We start from the raw sequence: 19,965 nt of genomic DNA, 5'->3' as shown, positions 1-19,965 counted from the left end.
AACACACCAGCGATCCTATAGAAAGAACACCGTGAGCACAACTCAAGATGGTGCTAAGGTTAGGTTCCCAAACCGTTAAAGCAACAAATATGAACCTAGCACTCAACTTAAAGGTATATGTAAGGCGGTTTATTGTAGTACACTTAGTAGTACTACAATAAACCGCCTTACAAATACCTTTGAGTGCTAGGTTCATATTTGTTACACCAGCGATCCTGACACGTTGATATCGTTGTCGGGATCGCTGGTGAGTCGCTATGTGTGACGGGGCCCTTATTGTAAGAGCAAATTATGGGACAATTAAAGGGAGGTTGTTAAAGAGTCCATAGTATAGCAAGGGGCAGTGGGGTAGCGGTACTTTATACAGAAAGGCAATGTGGGCGAGATATTCTGGAGAGGGGAAGGTGGTGGGACATTATGGCAAAGGGGCAGTTTGTGGAATCCATTATGGAAGAAGGAAAGTGTGTGAGGAGACATATTGGAGTAGTGAGGCACGGAAGGGATATTATGGAGAGGGCAGTGTGGAAGGGACATTAGGAGAGGGCAGTGTGGAAGGGACATTAGGAGAGGGCAGTGTGGAAGGGATAATATGGAGAGGGCAGTGTGGAAGGGATAATATGGAGAGGGCAGTGTGGAAGGGATATTATGGAGAGGGCAGTGTGGAAGGGATAATATGGAGAGGGCAGTGTGGAAGGGATATTATGGATGGCAGTGTGGAAGGGACATTAGGAGAGGGCAGTGTGGAAGGGACATTAGGAGAGGGCAGTGTGGAAGGGATATTATGGAGAGGGCAGTGTGGAAGGGATATTATAGAGGGCAGTGTGGAAGGGATATTATGGAGGGCAGTGTGGAAGGGATATTATGGAGAGGGCAGTGTGGAAGGGACATTATGGAGAGGGCAGTGTGGAAGGGACATTATGGAGAGGGCAGTGTGGAAGGGACATTAGGAGAGGGCAGTGTGGAAGGGACATTAGGAGAGGGCAGTGTGGAAGGGACATTAGGAGAGGGCAGTGTGGAAGGGACATTAGGAGAGGGCAGTGTGGAAGGGATATTATGGAGAGGGCAGTGTGGAAGGGATATTATGGAGAGGGCAGTGTGGAAGGGATAATATGGAGAGGGCAGTGTGGAAGGGATAATATGGAGAGGGCAGTGTGGAAGGGATATTATGGAGAGGGCAGTGTGGAAGGGATAATATGGAGAGGGCAGTGTGGAAGGGATATTATGGATGGCAGTGTGGAAGGGACATTAGGAGAGGGCAGTGTGGAAGGGATATTATGGAGGGCAGTGTGGAAGGGATATTATGGAGGGCAGTGTGGAAGGGATATTATGGAGGGCAGTGTGGAAGGGATATTATGGAGGGCAGTGTGGAAGGGATATTATGGAGGGCAGTGTGGAAGGGATATTATGGAGGGCAGTGTGGAAGGGATATTATGGAGGGCAGTGTGGAAGGGATATTATGGAGAGCAGTGTGGAAGGGACATTAGGAGAGGGCAGTGTGGAAGGGATATTATGGAGAGGGCAGTGTAGAAGGGACATTATGGAGAGGGCAGTGTAGAAGGGACATTAGGAGAAGGGTGGAATATTTTATGCAGTAAACACAGTGAATGGCAATTATTTATTCATGAGCACAGCATTGGAGATTATTTATGGGGACGAGATGTGTTGTTGAAGATGGAGAAGAGGGAAGTCTGCAGAGATGAGCTTCAGGTATGAAAACTCATCATGAAAACAAACAGAAGAGGTCACATATAAAGATACCTGAATATAAATGTTTGTGATACTGTCTACGTCTCATCAGTACTAGGGTTCCTTTATGCTCCAAAGTCTGATGATGGCTGGAAACAACATCTCCAAGTATCTCCTTACCATTGTTAAGGACATAATGGAATTGTAGGTTTAAGCAATACAACTATATATGGTGCTGATCTGATATTGCATTTGATCATTGCACTAAGATTTGTGCTGCATGCATGTACAGGCGACGACTGTTCCGGTGCTGCATGCTTGTAAAAGCGATGACTGCTCCAGTGCTGCATGCATGTAAAGGAGTGGACTGTTTCGACTCTGCATGCATGTACAGGCGACAACTGTTCCGGTGCTGCATGCATGTACAGGCGACAGACTGTTCCAGGCGCTGCATGCATGTACAGGCGACAGACTGTTCCAGACGCTGCATGCATGTACAGGCGACAGACTGTTCCAGGCGCTGCATGCATGTACAGGCGACAGACTGTTCCAGGCGCTGCATGCATGTACAGGCGACAGACTGTTCCAGGCGCTGCATGCATGTACAGGCGACAGACTGTTCCAGGCGCTGCATGCATGTACAGGCGACAGACTGTTCCAGGCGCTGCATGCATGTACAGGCGACAGACTGTTCCAGGCGCTGCATGCATGTACAGGCGACAGACTGTTCCAGGCGCTGCATGCATGTAAAGGCAACGACAGTTGTGACGCTGCATGCGTGTAAGGAGACAACTGTTCAGACTCTGCATGCATGTACAGGCGACGACTGTTCCAGGCGCTGCATGCATGTACAGGCGACGACTATTACGGCGCTGCATGCATGTACAGGAGACGACTGTTCCGACTCTGCATGCATGTACAGGAGACGACAGTCCCGGTGCTGCATGCATGTACAGGAGACGACTGTTCCGGCGCTGCATGCATGTACAGGCGACAATGTTCCGGCGCTGCATGCATGTACAGGCGACAATGTTCCGGTGCTGCATGCATGTACAGGCGACAATGTTCCGGTGCTGCATGCATGTACAAGCGACGACTGTTCCGGCGCTGCATGCATGTACAGGAGACGACTGCTCCGTCGCTGCATGCATGTACAGGCGACGACTGTTCCGGCGCTGCATGCATGTACAGGAGACAACTGTTCTGGCGCTGCATGCATGTACAGGAGACAACTGTTCCGGCGCTGCATGCATTACAGGCGCCGACTGTTCCGGCGCTGCATGCATGTACAGGAGACGACTGTCCCGGCGCTGCATGCATGTAGACGAGAAGACTAATTTGTATCAAGGTCAAAGGCATCTTCATCAGGCAACTGACTCCTGATGAAGGTGCCAAGCCAACACATGGCTACTTCATGTATAATAGGGGTGCCTAAATTCAAGTACAATAAATTTGGTTGGACTGTAAGCTTAATCCTACGCTTAGTATGATGCAATAATAAGCCAATGTATGGTCATAACTATTCCATAGGCAGACATAGAAATTACACTTGTATCAAAAAAATCATTGATACCTGCAGTGAAAACGTCAGTGCAAGATCGGTTTCCACTTGTCCACTAGGTGGCAGCACAATCTCATGAGAGCGAAGAATGCGCTTGGATCCCTGGTAAGAAAAGAAATAGCAATTAGCTCACCCTACCAAAATGCAATGCTACAGCCAAGGCATAACAAGAATAAAATGGGCATAACACAATTTAAATTACTGTATTTTTCGGACTGTAAGATGGACTTTACCACAAGACACACCACAGGTTTAAACTGGAGAAAAAAAAAAAACAGAAAAACATTTTTCCTACAAATTAAAACTTCCCTGGCAGTGTAAAGTGAAGGGGTCAATATCACTAGTTTTAATGCACGGGGGGTAGAATAGGGAAGTCTATTGTTGGCGTTTCCTTGCAGTATGTGTATTACTTACATATAACTTCACAGCACTGACATGAAATGTATACTCTGCAAAAACAACACTGCTGCATGGACAGTACATGCACACTCGGTTCTGCTACATAAGCACATTTGCACAGACATTCTGGTCTGCTGCATAAGCACATCTGCATATACACAGCTCTTCTACACAAGCACATTTTCATATCAAATACACTCAGCTCTGCTACATATGCACATCACATTTCATACACAGCTCTGCTACATATCCATTTATACATACACAGCTCTGCTAGATGTGCACATTTATACACACTCACACTACCCCAATTTGCAGTTCCTTCCAGGAAATATGATTGATGGAGCTAGTCGGATGGATGGGGTTTCAGGATGTGCAGCTAAGAGGAGGGAGATCAGTTCTCACAGTGATGGGGAAGGGTGCTCCTTCATCAAAGGCAGCTGTCTCCGGACTGTAAGGAGCACTCACTTTGTAAACCAAGATTTTTTTTCTTGCTAAAACTGTATCTTACGGTCCAAAAAATTAAGGTATATACATTATCCAGATAAAAGCTTGAAGGAATTCACAAGAAAAGTGGTAAATGGGTGGAAATAACTAAAAAGTGGACTGAATATTCTGCTGCCAATTCATAATCGTACTGAAACATTAAACATCATCTGGCAGATGGCACAGCTAAGCTGACATATTCCAATGACGGTCAGATGGTGGAAGTAAACCACAAAGCCTGTTGGTGCCTACCGAAACGTGCCAGCATCACTCACACCACCTTCACAGGGTAAACTGGTCACCAGTCAGCAGCGTTTTGTTCTGCTGCCAATGATGCTCTATCAGGTGCCATATAGTAGAGATATTCTCTTGGAGAAGCAATGCCGGAGCAGAGCATCATCTGTTTGTCAGATTTGTATAGAAAGGCATACAGCGGTAACTATCGAGCCCCAAGTCCCTTTAAGAATATATGGCAGTGTGTGTTAGGACTTAGAAATTACTATTGTCATTGTATTGCACAGACCTTCTCTAGCCCTGCACCAAGCATTACACAGTTTTAGGTTTTGAGTGCAGTACGTCTTTATTTTTAACTTAAATGCATGTATTTGAAACAAAAACCATTTGTGCAGTAGGGTTTCATTAACAATTTGAAGTAAAAGAACATGATTAAGACCTGAGGCGTCGAAACGCGTTGTTCTGCAGTCATCCGACTGATATGCTGTACCTGCTGGAATTTTAATATGCATTGGCACAATAAAATGGATTTTTAATTTTCCATTCCTTGCGCTGGAACTTTCTTCCCTTTTTTCATTAACAATTTGGTACGGTTTGCATTCTATAGTCTGCATGTTGCACTGTCCATTGCTGGCTTCTGAGTGAGATATATACGTATGTATGTATGGAAATATATATTTCAGTTGCAATTCTTTATTCATTTCATAGTAGAATGAGTTGGAACCAATAAAACATAAAAACCATCAATTTAACTCAACATTAACATCGAGGTCTGGATTTGGAATGATACTCAAAATCAAAGTGAAAAATCAAATTACAGGCAGATCCAACTTCAGTTGAAATGCATCAAGACAAGGAAATGATGCTCAGTAGTGTGTGTGGCCTCCACATGACTGTATGACCTCCCTACAATGCATGGTCATGTTCCTGATGAGGCGGTAGATGTTCTCCTGAGGGATCTCCTCCCAGACCTGGATTAAAGCATCAGTTAACTCCTGGAGAGTCTGTGGTGCAACGTGGCGTTAGTGGATGGAACGAGACATGATGTCCCAGATGTGCTTGACTGTATTCAGGTCTGAGGAATGACCAGGCCAGTCCATAGCATCAATGCCTTCATCATGCAGGAACTGCTGACACACTTCAGCCACATAAGGCCTAGCATTGTCATGCATCAGAAGAAACCCAGGGCCCTTTGCACCTGTACATGGCCTCACAATGGGTGTGAGGATCTCTCATCCCAGTACCTCATGGCAGTCAAGGTACCTCTGTCTAGCACATGGAGGGCTGTGCGGCTCTCCAAAGAAATGCCTCCCCACATCATTACTGACCCACTGCCAAATCGGTCATGCTGAAGGATGTTGAATGCAGCAGAATGTTCTCCACAACACCTCCAGACTTTGTCAAGTGTTCAGTGTGACCCTGCTCTCATCCATGAAGGACACAGGGTGCAAATGTTGAATCTGCCAATCTTGGTATTCTCTAGCAAATGAACAACACCCACTTGCGGATGTTGGGCCGTCATACCACCCTCATGGAGTCTGTTGCTAACAGTTTGATCAAATACATGGATGTTAGTGGCCTGCTTGAGGTAATTGTGCAGGGCTCTGGCACTCCTCCTACTGTTCCTCCTTGCAAAAAGGAGGCGGTAGCGGTCCTGCTGCTGGGTTGTTGCCCTCCTATGGCCCCCTCCATATCTCCTGGTGTACAGGCCTGTCTGCTGGCATCTTCTCCATGCTCTGGACACTGTGCTACCAGACACAGCTACCCTTCCTGCAACAGCTCGCATTGATGCGCCATCCTGGATGAGCTGCACCTGCACTACCTGAGCAATTTATAGGGGTTGTCTTGCTAATTGCCTATCATTTCTACATTTCTATCATTATTCAGCCCCCTTGAACTTTTCAACCTTTTCCCACATATCTCGCTTCAACCATAAAGATACCAAACGTAAATTTTTGCTGAAGAATCAACAAGTGGAAAATACAAGTGTGAAGTAGAACGAAATTTATTGGTTATTTTACATTTTTGTGGAAATTCAAAAATGAGAAGTGGGGCATGCAATATTATTCGACCCCTTTACTTTCAGTGCAGCAAACCCTAGCACACTCCAGAAGTTCATTGTGGATCTCTGAATGATCCAATGTTGTCCTAAATGACTAATGATCATAAATATAATCCACCTGTGTGTAATCAAGTCTCCGTATAAATGCACCTGCTCTGTGTTAGTCTCAGGGCTCTGTTTGAAGCACAGAGAGCATCATGAAGACCAAGAAACAAAACAGGTAGATCCGTGATACTGTTGTGGAGAAGTTTAAATCCGGATTTGGATACAAAATGATTTCCAAAACTTTAAACATCCCAAGGAGCACTGGCACTGTACAAGCGATCATATTGAAATGGAAGGAGTATCATACCACTGCAAATCTACCAAGACCTGGCCGTCCCTTTAAACTTTCATCTCAAGCAAGGAGAAGACTGATCAGAGATGCAGCCAAGAGGCCCATGATCACTCTGGATGAACTGCAGAGATCTACAGCTGAGGTGGGAGAGCCTGTCCATAGGACAACAATCAGTCGTACACTGCACAAATCTGGCCTTCATGGAAGAGTGGCAAGAAGAAATCCAATTCTCAAAGATATCCATAAAAAGTGTCATTTAAAGTTTGCAACAAGCCACTTGGGAGACACACCAAACATGTGGAAGAAGGTGCTCTGGTCAGATGAAACCAAAATCGAACTTTCTGGCAACAATGCCAAACGATATGTTTGGCGTAAAGGCAACACAGCTCATCACCCTGAACACACCATCCCCACTGTCAAACATGGTGGTGGCAGCATCATTTGGGGCTGCTTTTCTTCAGCAGGGACAGGGAAGATGGTTAAAAATTGATGGGAAGATGGATGGAGCCAAATACAGGAGCATTCTTGGAAGAAAACCTGTTGGGAGTCTGCAAAAGACCTAAGACTGGGACGGAGATTTGTCTTCCAACAAGACAATGATTCCAAACCTAAAGCAAAATCTACAATGGAATGGTTCACAAATAAACGTATCCAGGTGTTAGAATGGCCAAATCAACGTCCAGACCTGAATCCAATCGAGAATCTGGGGAAAGAGCTGAAAACTGCTGTTCACAAACGATCTCCATCAAACCTCACTGAGCTCGAGCTGTTTGCCAAGTGAGAATGGGCAAGAATTTCAGTCTCTCCATGTACAAAATTGATAGAGACATATCCCAAGCCACTTGCAGCTGTAATCGCAGCAAAAGGGAACACAACAAAGTATTAAGTTAAAGGGGCTGAATAATATTGCACGCCCCACTATTCAGTTTTTGAATTTCCACAAAAATTTAAAATAACCAATAAATTTCGTCCAACTTCACAATTGTGTCCCACTTGCTGTTGATTCTTCAGCAAAAATTTACATTTGGTATGTTTATGTTTGAAGCATAAAAGGTTGAAAAGTTCTAGGGGGCCGAATACATACACATAGTGTGTGAGTGTGTGTGTGTGTGCGTATATATATATATATATATATATATATATATATATATATATATATATATATATATATATAATCTCCCCACTGGTTGCACAGTAGCGAAAACAGAACCATAAGCATAAATCCCAAGCCCTGTCCAGGCTCTAACTAAATAATAGAGACCTGGGCTACTCAGTCACGGTTGAGCTAGCCCCAGTTTGGTCACACAAAACAGCTATTGTCCACAGCAACCAGTGATACTTGCAGTTTGGGAAACACTACCTGTGCAGTCTCTACTCAGAGAGATTATGGCCTCTCTTCAGCTCCAACACAACACACACTGCTCAGCCTCACCCAGCTGTCTGACCAGTGAACACATGGCCTGGTTTTATTCATCACTATCCAGGGGCATCTAATCAGGGCCTGTAATGTTAGTGTTTAACCCCTAGCTTACCTGGCTGTCCTAAAATATATTCACAAAAAAATTGCTTCTCACCCCCCAATGGGGGTGTTTTTTTCTTTTGTCCTTCCACATACTCGGGTTCTCTACCAGAGGCCTGGGAGTTTGAGGGTTCTGTGCAGGATCTTAGTTGTTCCCAGCATTGCACTTTTCTGGACAGAGAGTTAAGATATTGTTCCTGGGATCTGTTGTAGCCATTTCCCCAACTTAGGGGTCACTGCTCCAAGTGCTCCTATCACCACTGGAATCACTGTTGCCTTCACCTTCCACATCTTCTCCAGGTCTCCTTTGAGGCCCTGGTATTTCTGCAGCTTCTCATATTCCTTCTTTCTGATGTTGCTGTCACTTGGCACTGCCACATCTATTATCATTGCTGTCTTCTGATCCTTGTCTACTATCACAATGTCTGGTTGGTTAGCCAACACCTGCTTATCTGTCTGGATCTTGAAGTCCCACAGGATTTTAGCCCTTTTATTCTCCACCACTTTCTCTGGGGTCTCCCACCTGGACTTAGGGGGAATTAGTCCATATGCTGTGCAGATGTTCCTGTATACAATTCCCGCTACTTGGTTGTGGCGTTCGGTATACGCTGTTCCTGCTTGCATTTTGCATCCTGCCACTGTGTTGGACAGTTTCTGAACTTTCTTTACATAGTATGCACCTTGGGTCTTGTCTTGTGAGGTAGATTCCTGCTTCTATTGATCTGGTACTTAGTGGTTGCTCTTGTGCCGCTATGATTAGTGCCTCTGTGCTGTCTCAGTCAGAGTCCAGCTTTCTCCAGCCATTGGTAGAATTTCTCTATGTCGTCCACCTCCATTATCTGTCGATGGTACATCCCATGCAGCGGCTTGTCTTGCTATGGCGCTTTATGTTCCTGTTCTTCCTTCCATATCTGTTGTTGTTGCTGCCTTAGGCTTTCTCTCAGCATCTCATCTTCTGGCGCTATTTTTCTGATGTATTCCTGGATACTCCTTGTTTCATCCGTGAAGGTGGCTTGGATACTTATCAAGCCCCGACCACTGTCCTTTCTGTTGGTATACAATCTTTGGGTGCTAGAATTATGGTGGAGACCTCCATACATTGTGAGGAGCTTTCGTGTCTTCACATCTGCAGCTTCCATATCTTCTTTTGGCCATCACACTATGCCAGCAGGGTATCTGATAACTGGCAGGGCATATGTATTGATGGTGTGGAATTTATTCTTCCCATTGAGCTAGCTCTTCAGGACCTGTCTTAGGCCTCTTTCACACATCAGGTTTTCGGCGTCAGGCGCGATCCGGCGCTTTTGACTAAAACCGGATCCGGCGAAATGCAATGCCGGATCCGGTTTCCCCCCCCATTGACTTGCATTAGAGCCGGATCGAGCCGGATGGCCATGCGTTTCATCCGATTTTCGCCGGATCGGGCAATGTGACGCGATCCGGCGTCTGGAAAAAACGGCTACTGTAACGTTTTTTGTCTCCGGCGAAAAAGCCGGACACGTCGGATCCGGCGTGTCGGGCTTTTTCATACAATGAAAGCCTATGAGCGCCGCAATGCGCCTGATCCGGCGACGGCCGGATCCGGTTTCTTTGGTCTGAGCATGCTCAGTAGCTCTGCCCACAGGACATATATAAAAGCAAGACAATGGGACCCTCAGCCACACCCAACATGCCACCCAAGCCAAGAACCAGGAGCAGGAGAAGGCAGCAGACATCTGCAGCAGCAGCACCATCAGCACCACCCCAAATGGAGCAGCATGCTGAACAACGGGAGGGGAGTCCAGCAGCAGATGAGAGACGGTAATTATCAAATCCCCCATTCCTCCAAACTAGGGCTATGGAATATCAAGATATTCATTGGCCCTTTGTTTCTCTTTATTCAACAGCCGCCCAATAGATGCAGCAGCAGCAGCAGCAATGGCAGCAGCAGAAACACCACCCACAGCCATGGAGTCTGGCCATGAGGAAGACAGCACATCTTCTGGGAGCCCTCCCTCGCATCGTCAGCGTTTGACGGTAAGTTTTTATTTCCAAAATCCATCATCTCTGTAATATATGTGTATTCATTGCCTTTTATTTCAAAACAGGAATCACAAGATGAAGAGGAGCTCCCTGAAGAAGAAGGAAGGGGTGGACAGACACTTGGAGTGGGCTCACAATTGGTAAGTTTTTTGCATCAAACGCAGAAACACAACATCACACTACACACAACACATAGAAAACAATGTTCTGCAGACCACACACAGCAAACAAATGCCTACATCCAAAGACATAACATTTTTTGTTTTCTTCTCTAGTCTTCCCAATCTGGTGCTCGGCCAAGAGGTCCTCGCAGTGCCTCCCAGGGTCGTCGGCGACAGCAACGCGGCGGTCACCAGCGTGTAAGTATAAATATTTTTGCTTTGTTTTTTTTGCACTTTTTATTTCATTTCTTTTGTGGAGGCTAATTATGTTATTTTTGTCTTTTTCTTTAACAGCCTTCACAGCGTGCTCCCGACTCTGACGGTGAGGATGGAGGGATTGATGTGGACCGCCTCATCGATCTCGTCAGAGAAAGGGAGCCGCTCTGGAATATGGCTGACCGCCGCCACGCTGACCTGATCGTTACCCGACGACTCTGGGAGGAAATCTGTTCGCTCCTTGTGGACCGCTGGGAGGACCTCGAAGCTCGGGCCCAGATTAAAGAGCGTAAGTATATACAGTACCGGTTGCTTGATTTAAACCAGTGTTTCCCGAACTCCAGTCCTCGTGGTCCCCACGGATCATGTGTTCAGGATTTCTATTTACTTTGGAAATCCTGAAAACATGACCCCTGGGGACCATGAGGACTGGAGTTTGGGAAACACTGATGTTGTATACTAACCACTTTGTCCTTTCTCGTTTCAGGGGAGAGAATTGTGAAGCGGTGGCGGTCTGTGAGGGATCGTTTCAAGAAGGAGTTCAATAAAGAGATGCGGGCCCCGAGTGGATCTGGAGGACGCAGGAGCAAGTACAAGTACGCACGAGCCCTGTCGTTCCTCCGGGAGACAATGCTCACCAGAAGGTAAATATTACACACCACATGTGACAAAAAAATGTTTACATGTAACTTTTTTTTTTTCAGCCAGGGCCATACCATGTCACTATTTTAATTGTTTTTTTTTCTCTTTATTCCACAGCACGGTGAGCAGCACTCGGGAGCCGGCACGATTGGACCCTTCTGAGGCGATCCCTGAGGAGACCGGCACCGAGGGACACTTCGACCGCCCCGGTACATCTGCACCTTCCCAGCCTTCCCACACATTCGACCCATCTGTCCCATCCACCAGCACAGGAGCATCGTGGCCGCCTACATTACATGAAGCTGCTGGTGAGGAGATCGCTTTCCCTTTACCCCACCCTTCTGCCCCTGCCACCTCTAGTACACATGCGGGTACTGGGCGGCAGCGGCAGAGGGGTCAGGAAAAGAGTTATGCGCCAGAGTTCTTGCATCTGAATGCATCTTTCCAGAACTGTCTAAAAGTCTTGTCAGAGCAAATCTCCGCAGGCTTTCAGCAGATCAACTCCAGCATTCTGGAGGTGAAGACACTTCTGCAAACCATGCATTCAGAAGCAAGATCTTCGCCAAACCACACCTTTTTCAGGTCTGTTGTGGAGCGCATGGCAACACTATCTCCTACCCAGCAGATGCATGTAATGCATTCGTGCCACGGTGCTCTACAGCAGGTTACCTCCCAACCTCCACCTCCCACCACTGTAGTTCCTCCACCTGCACCCCCTCCAGCCACTTTCCATCCTCCCCCTCCTATTACATCTGCACCCCCTCCAGCCACTTTCCATCCTCCCCCTCCTATTACATCTGCACCCCCTCCAGCCACTTTCCATCCTCCCCCTCCTATTACATACCAGCAACCTCCCCAGTACCAGCAACCTCCCCAGTACCAGACATCTCCCCACTTCCAGCAACCTGCCCCGTACCAAACTCCTTCCCCGTACCAAACTCCTTCCCCATACAACTTTCCATCAACATCATCTGCTCCTACAGTCCCTGCCCAACCCTCCACTCCACCGCCCACCACCTCTTCTGCCTCCCACATGTCCACCCATTCTGTAGCTTTTTCCACACCATCACCTCTAACTGTTCCTTCCCCACCACGATCCCAGTCCTCTCTCCACACTCCCAGTGTCGAAGTGTCCCGCAGCCCCTCCAGCAGTATTTCCACCCCACACTACACAGATTTATAATGTGTGTTTTTTAATAAAAATGGTCATTTGGTTTAAAACATTTATTAAAAAAGTTTTTTTCACTTTAAAAACATTTTACAAAAAAAAAAAATATTTTAAATAAAAGTTAAATTATCGTTTTACAATGGTTGTCTGTCATTTCTTTCTGCGGCGAACTATGTTTAAAAAAAAGGTTAAATACAGGGTATTTCAAAGGTAAAAAGGTATTCAAAACCAGGTATATAACTGTGGGTAAATTTTAGCTTTTTGCCACAGTTGTGTTCCTGGTTGTGTTTGAAGCAAAGTATTTCACCTAAAAAGTTGTGTTTATTGTTGGTGATTTCCTAACCATGTACACAACTTTTGTTACAAGGTGAAATACTTTGCATAAAACACAACCAGGTACACACCTGTGGCCTAAAGCTAAAAATAGTAAGACCATGACAAGATAGCCAACTTTGGTTGGCAAAGGTATATACTGTTGGTACAGAAGGTACACAAGTTTGGTTAGGGCACAAATCTTTCACACTCTGTCATCCTGCCAGTGTACTCTGCCTTGAGGTGACAAAGTATAGTGCAAAATTGTCCCTCATTACTGAAACCGTCACAGAACTTCTAGTGGTAATGTCATGGTAATCTTGCAAGGTGGTTTCCTCAATGGAAATGGGTTCCTTGCAGATAACAAAATTGTGGAGTACCACGCACGCTTTGATCACCTCGTCCACAGTTTCTGTCTTGAGGTTGATCGCAGTCAATAGGACCCGCCATTTGGCTGTCAGAATACCAAAGGTACATTCAACCATTCTTCTTGCTCTTGTGGGGCGGTAATTAAAAATGCGTTTTGGTCTTGTCAATCCTCTGCTAGAGTACGGTTTCAAAAGGTGTTCTGACAGCTGGAAGGCTTCATCCCCTACACAGACAAATGGCATAGGTGGACCAGATGTTTGCGGCAGCGGTCTAGGTGGTGGGAACTGGAAGGTGTTTCCATACAGTTTACGCCCCATGGCAGACAGTTTGAAAACTTGAGAGTCATTGGAGCGGCCATAGGCCCCAATATCAACCGCAATAAATTTGTATTCCGCGTCAGCGATGGCCATGAGGACAATTGAAAAATATTTCTTGTAATTGAAATATTCCGATCCCGATCCAGCTGGCTTTACAATGCGGATATGTTTCCCGTCCACAGCGCCCAAGCAGTTGGGAAACTGACATATCTGTTGAAACTTGTCAGCAATTTCAATCCACCTCTCTGTTGTGGGCTCTGGTAAAAACTCTTCAGCTAAGGAGTCCCACAGTGCACGGCATGTGTACTTCACAATTCCAGATATGGTGGAAATCCCGAGTCTGTACTGGAAATGCAGTGACGAAAGGGATTCTCCAGTTGCAAGAAATCTGTGGGGAATTAAAAAACAATAAATTAGTTTTAAATCACAGCATTACATACCAAAACTGAGCTATAACACTTGGAGATACAAACTACCACCAACAAGATTGCAGTGAAAGTGTGCTCTGATGCGATCACATCCAATAAATGTGGCTTACCTTAAAGTCACCATCAGACGCTCTGCGGGTGAAACAGAGAAGCGGCAATAGGTGTCCGCTTTTCTTATGAGGTGTGCAATGCGCTCCACCAAGTAATCAAAATTCTCCATTTTCATCCTAACATATCCAAAAAATTTATCCGGGTTTCGTCGAAGGTCCATGCAGAGTGTAGAATAGACCCCACGCGTCATTCTCTTGGCTGTGATGGGGTGGATCCACAAACGTCGTCTACGATGCCTGATGCGCTGCTGTCTCGCTCTCTCCTTCTCCAGAACAATCACCCTCAAACGATTCGCCTCCGCTATAAAATCCGCCAAATTCTTCAAAATATTTCCAATGACAACATCCATCTTCGCCAGTAACTTGCTCTTCTCTCCAACCTGCACTTTCTCCTCGACAACCTGTCAAAGAAGGGCTGTAGGAACACTCTATATATAGTTTTCCAGTAGCCAATCCCGTTCGGAAGGCCACAAGGGTCAATTTTAAAAACCGGATCCGGCGTAATCCGTCGAAAAACGGATAGAAAAACGGATGAACCGGATGAGACGGATCCGGTTTTGTCTGTCAAGAAAAAGACTGATCCGGCAGAAAACCGGATCCGTCACATCCGGTTTTACTAAACATTTGCCGGATCCGGCGTTCCGGCACGACGCCGGATCGCGCCTGACGCCGAAAATCTGATGTGTGAAAGTAGCCTTACCCTTTGATGGTATGTGGATGTTGCTGGTTTCCTTGCCTCCTCATCATGGTTACCGTATCCCTGTGGGATGCCGAGGTACTTGTAGCATGTCTGTACATCTGCTATGTGTCCTGCTGGTAATTCCACTCCATCAATCTTGACTACCATGCCTCTCTTTATTACCAACCGGCCTCACTTCTCCAGTCCGAAGAACATCCCGATGTCTTCGCTGTAGATCCTTGTCAAGTGGATCAGTGAATTGATGTCTCGTTCGTTTTTCGCATACAGCTTGATGTCATCCATGTGGAGGAGGTGGCTGATGGTGCTTCCACTCTTGTACTTGTATCCATAACCAGACTCTGTAATTATCTGACTGAGGGGGTTCAAGCCTCTGCAGAGCAGCAATGGGGACAGTGCTTCACCTTGGTATATGCTGCAATTGATGGTCACTTGTGCTAGTTGTCTTGAGATGACTTCCAATGTTGTTCTCCATAGCCGCATTGAGTTTATGAGGAAGGTTCTTAATTTCCTGCTGACATTGTAGAGAGCCAAGCATTCACAGATCCATGTGTGTGGCATTGAGTCATAGGCTTTCCTGTAATCAATCCAGGCTGTGCTGAGATGGTATGTCTGGATCTTGAGTGACTACTCTATCTACCAGGAGCTGGTGCTTAGAGCCTCTGGTGTCGGTCCCAATGTCTTTCTGAGCTGGATTCATGTACTGGTTCATATGGTTCTGTAGCTTAGTGGCTATGATGCCTGACAGGAGTTTACATGTTGTTGTAAGGCAGGTTATTGGGCGGTAGTTGGATGGAACTGTTCCTTTGTGATGATCCTTCATGATCAGCACTGTTCTTCCTTGTGTTAGCCAAGCTGGGTGGTGCTTCTAGCAGTTGGTTCATCTGCTTTGCCATGCGTTCATGTACCGCTGTTAACTTCTTTAGCCAGTAGGTGTGGATCATGTCTGGGCCAGGTACTGTCCAGCTATTCATGTTATTGACCCGCTGTTGGATATCTGCTTCTGTAATGGTGACTGGTTCTTGCTCTAGGACGGTGGTTGCTGTGTTTCATTCTCAGATCTGGCAGCCACATTGCACTGGTGGTGTGCGTTTTTTCCTTCTCCCATATGTTCCTCCAGTATTGTTCAGTCTCTGCTATTGGTGGAGTTCCTAACTTTGTGCTGTTACTCTGTAGTTGGGAGTACACTAGGGTGACCGGATCTCATATGGGGGGGGGGGAAAATGTCAGAATCTTGTTTGTCTGGACCCCACAAAACGATTCCCCTTTCCAGATATTGAGAGAGCCAAAATTTGAGCTCGATCAAACGACGTTAACCCGTGCCGCTCGTCGCTCAAAGTTTAAAAAAATCCAAATTGAGGTATTTTAAGATTTAGGTATTTTGCATAGTCTGTTAGACTATAAAGAATGTGACAACAACATTGCAGAAATAGCCCTGACCAAATTTTCGAACCATTTGTGGTATTTGAATGCAGAGTTGGTGGGATTATCGTTTTTTGATCCCACCATTACAAACAATGAAAAGTTGTTAATGGCTAATAAATTGCTCAGTAGCACAGATGAACCATCAGAGCACGCTAACCTACATGAGTTGATAATTATACATAGTTATCTAATATATTCTAGAGCTTTTGTTAAAGTAGTTTTTGAAATGTCAGAATATAATGCTCGGCATTTGCTTACAACTTGCAGGACATATTACTTTTGTTCTTCATCTTTTGTCAGAAGGTCGTTAAAGTCGGTTACTTCCTACCTCTTAATTTTTCTTTCCTAACTTTTGGATTTACAACCCTAGCGTGCTCTGATGGTTCATCTGTGCTACTGAGCAATTTATTAGCCATTAACAACTTTTCATTGTCTGTAATGGTGGGATCAAAAAACGATAATCCCACCAACTCTGCATTCAAATACCACAAATGGTTCGAAAATTTGGTCAGGGCTATTTCTGCAATGTTGTTGTCACATTCTTTATAGTCTAACAGACTATGCAAAATACCTAAATCTTAAAATACCTCAATTTGGATTTTTTCAAACTTTGAGCGACGAGCGGCACGGGTTAACGTCGTTTGGTCGAGCTCAAATTTTGGCTATCTCAATATCTGGAAAGGGGAATCGTTTTGTGGGGTCCAGACGGACAAAATTCCGACATCGATTTTTTGCGGTCACCCTAGAGTACACCTTGGATGGTTCTTTGGAGAACAGGGCATTCATCTTCTTGGCCTCAGCTTCTCTAGTGCATCTCCCTAGTTTTGCAGCGAGTGCTGTGAGCCTTTGTTTAGCAGTCTCTAGGGTCTCAGTTGGTGTCAGGCCTTTGACTTGTCCAGCTTGGTCTTATTCTTGATCTCTACACCCTTCTGTATTTCTGTTAGTTGGCTGACTTACTTCCCTTCGTGTCATCTTGATCTTTCTCTCCAGTCTCCTTTTCCAAGGAGGGCACATACTTCTGTTGCTCTTCCTTTTTGTATAGCCAGGCATTTCCATGATTGCTGAGGCAGTAGCATAGATCAGGTTATTAGTTTGAGTTATGGTGGTAGATATTGATGCAAGTGCTCTATTCGCATCTTTGCTGAGCCTTGGCAGTCAATCTCTGGTATTGATGGTATTTAGTTTATCTAAGATATTTATTATTATTTTTTTTGCATACAACAGATTTGCCTCTTTCAGTAGACAGTACTTTACATAAATGTGCTGAAATGCCTTCCTGCTGGATACGTTTTTTTTGCATAAATGCATGGGCTAAATGTCTCTTAAAAACACGCTATCATAACAAGAATAGGGTTTTATCCACCCCAATCATGAAGCACTTCTGTCGAGCGTCACACATGTGATCTTCCTGAGACTGTCACATTTCAACCTACATAAGTGCTTTTTGTGGTGGCTGCTTCTATCTTTACATGATATTATTATGTCTATGGAGATCCGATGATCTGTGGCTAAGTGGAATGATAATAAAGTGAGAAGCACCGCAATGAAAGCGATACAGTGGGTGTATGTGGTTACTGCAGGAAAGCAAACACCAATGTAAAAACATACAATAAAATCAAAACAGTTACACTCAAGAACAAGTACACAAGTCATTAAAGAGACTGTCCATTATTTGTCATTTTAAAAAGGAGTCCAGGCTGGCTCTAAAATTGTTTGGCACATACGATGGGAAGTACAGAAGTACACCCATTAGTGATGAGCGAATGTGCTGGGTTAGGGTGTTATCTGAGCATGCTCGGGTGATGAGTGTCTTCGGCGTGCTCGAATATTATGTTCGAGTCCCTGTGGCTGCATGTCCCGCGGCGGTTCGACAGCCTCAACACATGCTGGGATTGCCTAATACACAGGGATTCTCCGCATGTGTTGCGGCTGTGGAACAGCTGTGAGACATGCAGGCATGAGGACTTGAACATATTTTTCGAGCACGCCAAAGACACTCGAGCACATTCGCTCATCATCAATACCCATGCTTTTAGGAAGGACCCCTCCATGTGTCAGCTATCCTCCATTAAGAAATTCAACATTTCAGGGGTTTTCCTCAGCTGATATCTGCTCCGGCAGTAGCCGGATGTAAGCCACGTCTGGAGAGGAATATCGCAGCCCCGGACATTGTTTATTGGTCACTGCACTGTACCCCATCAAGGTAATGGTATACTTTTACTACAAAAGAATAGACGGGTCAAGTGGAATGCATTCATGGCCTCACGCTTCATGTGACCCCTGCACTCAGTTAATAACAAGGTTATACGGCACTGGAAATGTTCAGGGTTCGCACAGGACGCATTCTTGGGCTCATGGAAAGCTGGAATATTCCTCATTGTTACTACAGAAATCACCTCGCCCCGGGACGATCGTTTCTAGCTAATGTCACGCTCTTAAAAAGGTACATGGAAAAATAAGTAACAATAAGAAAAAACCTTCAGAACACGATGTCCTGAGAGGTGCTCCTGAAGTCATTCTTTATAGGGTCTGTCCTAAATCATCTGCCGCTGGTCACGTTACGCCTCTCTTGCTCCATGAACACCAGGTCGTGCTTAATCCAATTCAGTTATTGCCGCTGATACATTGCATCAAACATGCAAGTGAATGGGGTCAAATAAAAACCCGCAAGGTGGAGAGAAGTTGGATTTTTTGCTACTTGCTCGCAAAATGTTATTTAATATCTGTGGAAGGATGATATAGAGCAGGAGGAACTAAGTTGATTGATCTGCATTTTAGTGGGAAAAGTTTCAGTAAAGCTTGGATTTTATTCAGTGAAATCCCTGGTATTTGTCTGAGTCCAGTAGGCAGTCCCTGTGTGACTGTGCGCACGGCGACAGCTGTCAATCGCTGAGTAGGCCCACCCACTGGACTCCTATACATATTAACACTAGGGACTTCTATAAATAAATTCCAAGTTATACTGAATCCTTTACCACAACCCAATATATCATTGTGCTCCGCTCACCCAGCTTTATATCGCGAGTCCACAGAACAGACCGCACTTACAAAGTGGCAGGGTCACGTCAATCAGATGAAAAGGCAGTTGGCTGACATCCCTTTAACCCAGGGTTCCCCAACTCCAGTCCTCAAGGCCCACCAACAGATCATGTTTTCAGGATTTCCTTAGTATTGCCCAGGTGGTAATTGCTTCACCTGTGCAATACAAAGGAAATCCTGAAAACATGACCTGTTGGTGGGCCTTGAGGACTGGAGTTGGGGAACCCTGCTTTAACCCCCCCAAAGTCACAAGCTTTCAGCTAGGCAGAGTATTTGAGTTTTTTCTGACATGGAGGGAGGCTAAAGATATTGCAATGTCCTCTGGCATGTGTTCATCTCCCCTGTAAACAGAAAAATCGGGCATGGACATTCCAGCTGTGTGATCCTTCTATTACATGGGAAAGGTAGGGGGCCTCCAAACTCATCAGAGGAATGGCGACGTCACGGCTCTCCACCTTCACAATGACCTTTGCTCACACTCATTAAATGCTTCAATAAAAAAGATAGGATCGGGGTCTAACCACTGTGGATAATGTATACAGTATTCAGACCCCATTACATTTTCATTGCAGCCATTTGGTAAATTCAAAAAGTTCATTTTTTCTCATTAATGTACGTACACTCTGCACCCCATCTTGACTGAAAAAAAAAAAACAAATGTAGAAATTTTTTCTGTGCCCACTGCGTGTGTTGTTTCCGAAGACAACAGGAATTTAGAGTCTCAAAAAGCCCTACTGGCTGCTGTAAAAATTGCACAAATTTTCTTAGTTTTAAT

General features: G+C 45.4%; 1 protein-coding gene across 5 annotated transcripts in view; it reads right to left on the bottom strand.

Moving 5' to 3' along the window:
* PACS2 (phosphofurin acidic cluster sorting protein 2) overlaps nt 1-19,965 on the bottom strand; it is a 183,534-nt gene that overhangs the window by 103,621 nt on the left and 59,948 nt on the right. For all 5 annotated transcript variants that reach the window (XM_073566764.1, XM_073566767.1, XM_073566766.1 and 2 more), the window contains exon 3: nt 3,260-3,349. In XM_073566764.1, the coding sequence (XP_073422865.1) occupies nt 3,260-3,349 (90 nt within the window). The remainder of the gene's footprint in view (nt 1-3,259; nt 3,350-19,965) is intronic.

Source organism: Dendrobates tinctorius, unplaced genomic scaffold, assembly GCF_039654945.1.
Source record: "Dendrobates tinctorius isolate UK_male_01 unplaced genomic scaffold, ASM3965494v1 ptg000019l, whole genome shotgun sequence".
NCBI lineage: Eukaryota > Metazoa > Chordata > Amphibia > Anura > Dendrobatidae > Dendrobates > Dendrobates tinctorius.
This window is presented reverse-complemented; position numbering and strand designations above follow the sequence as displayed.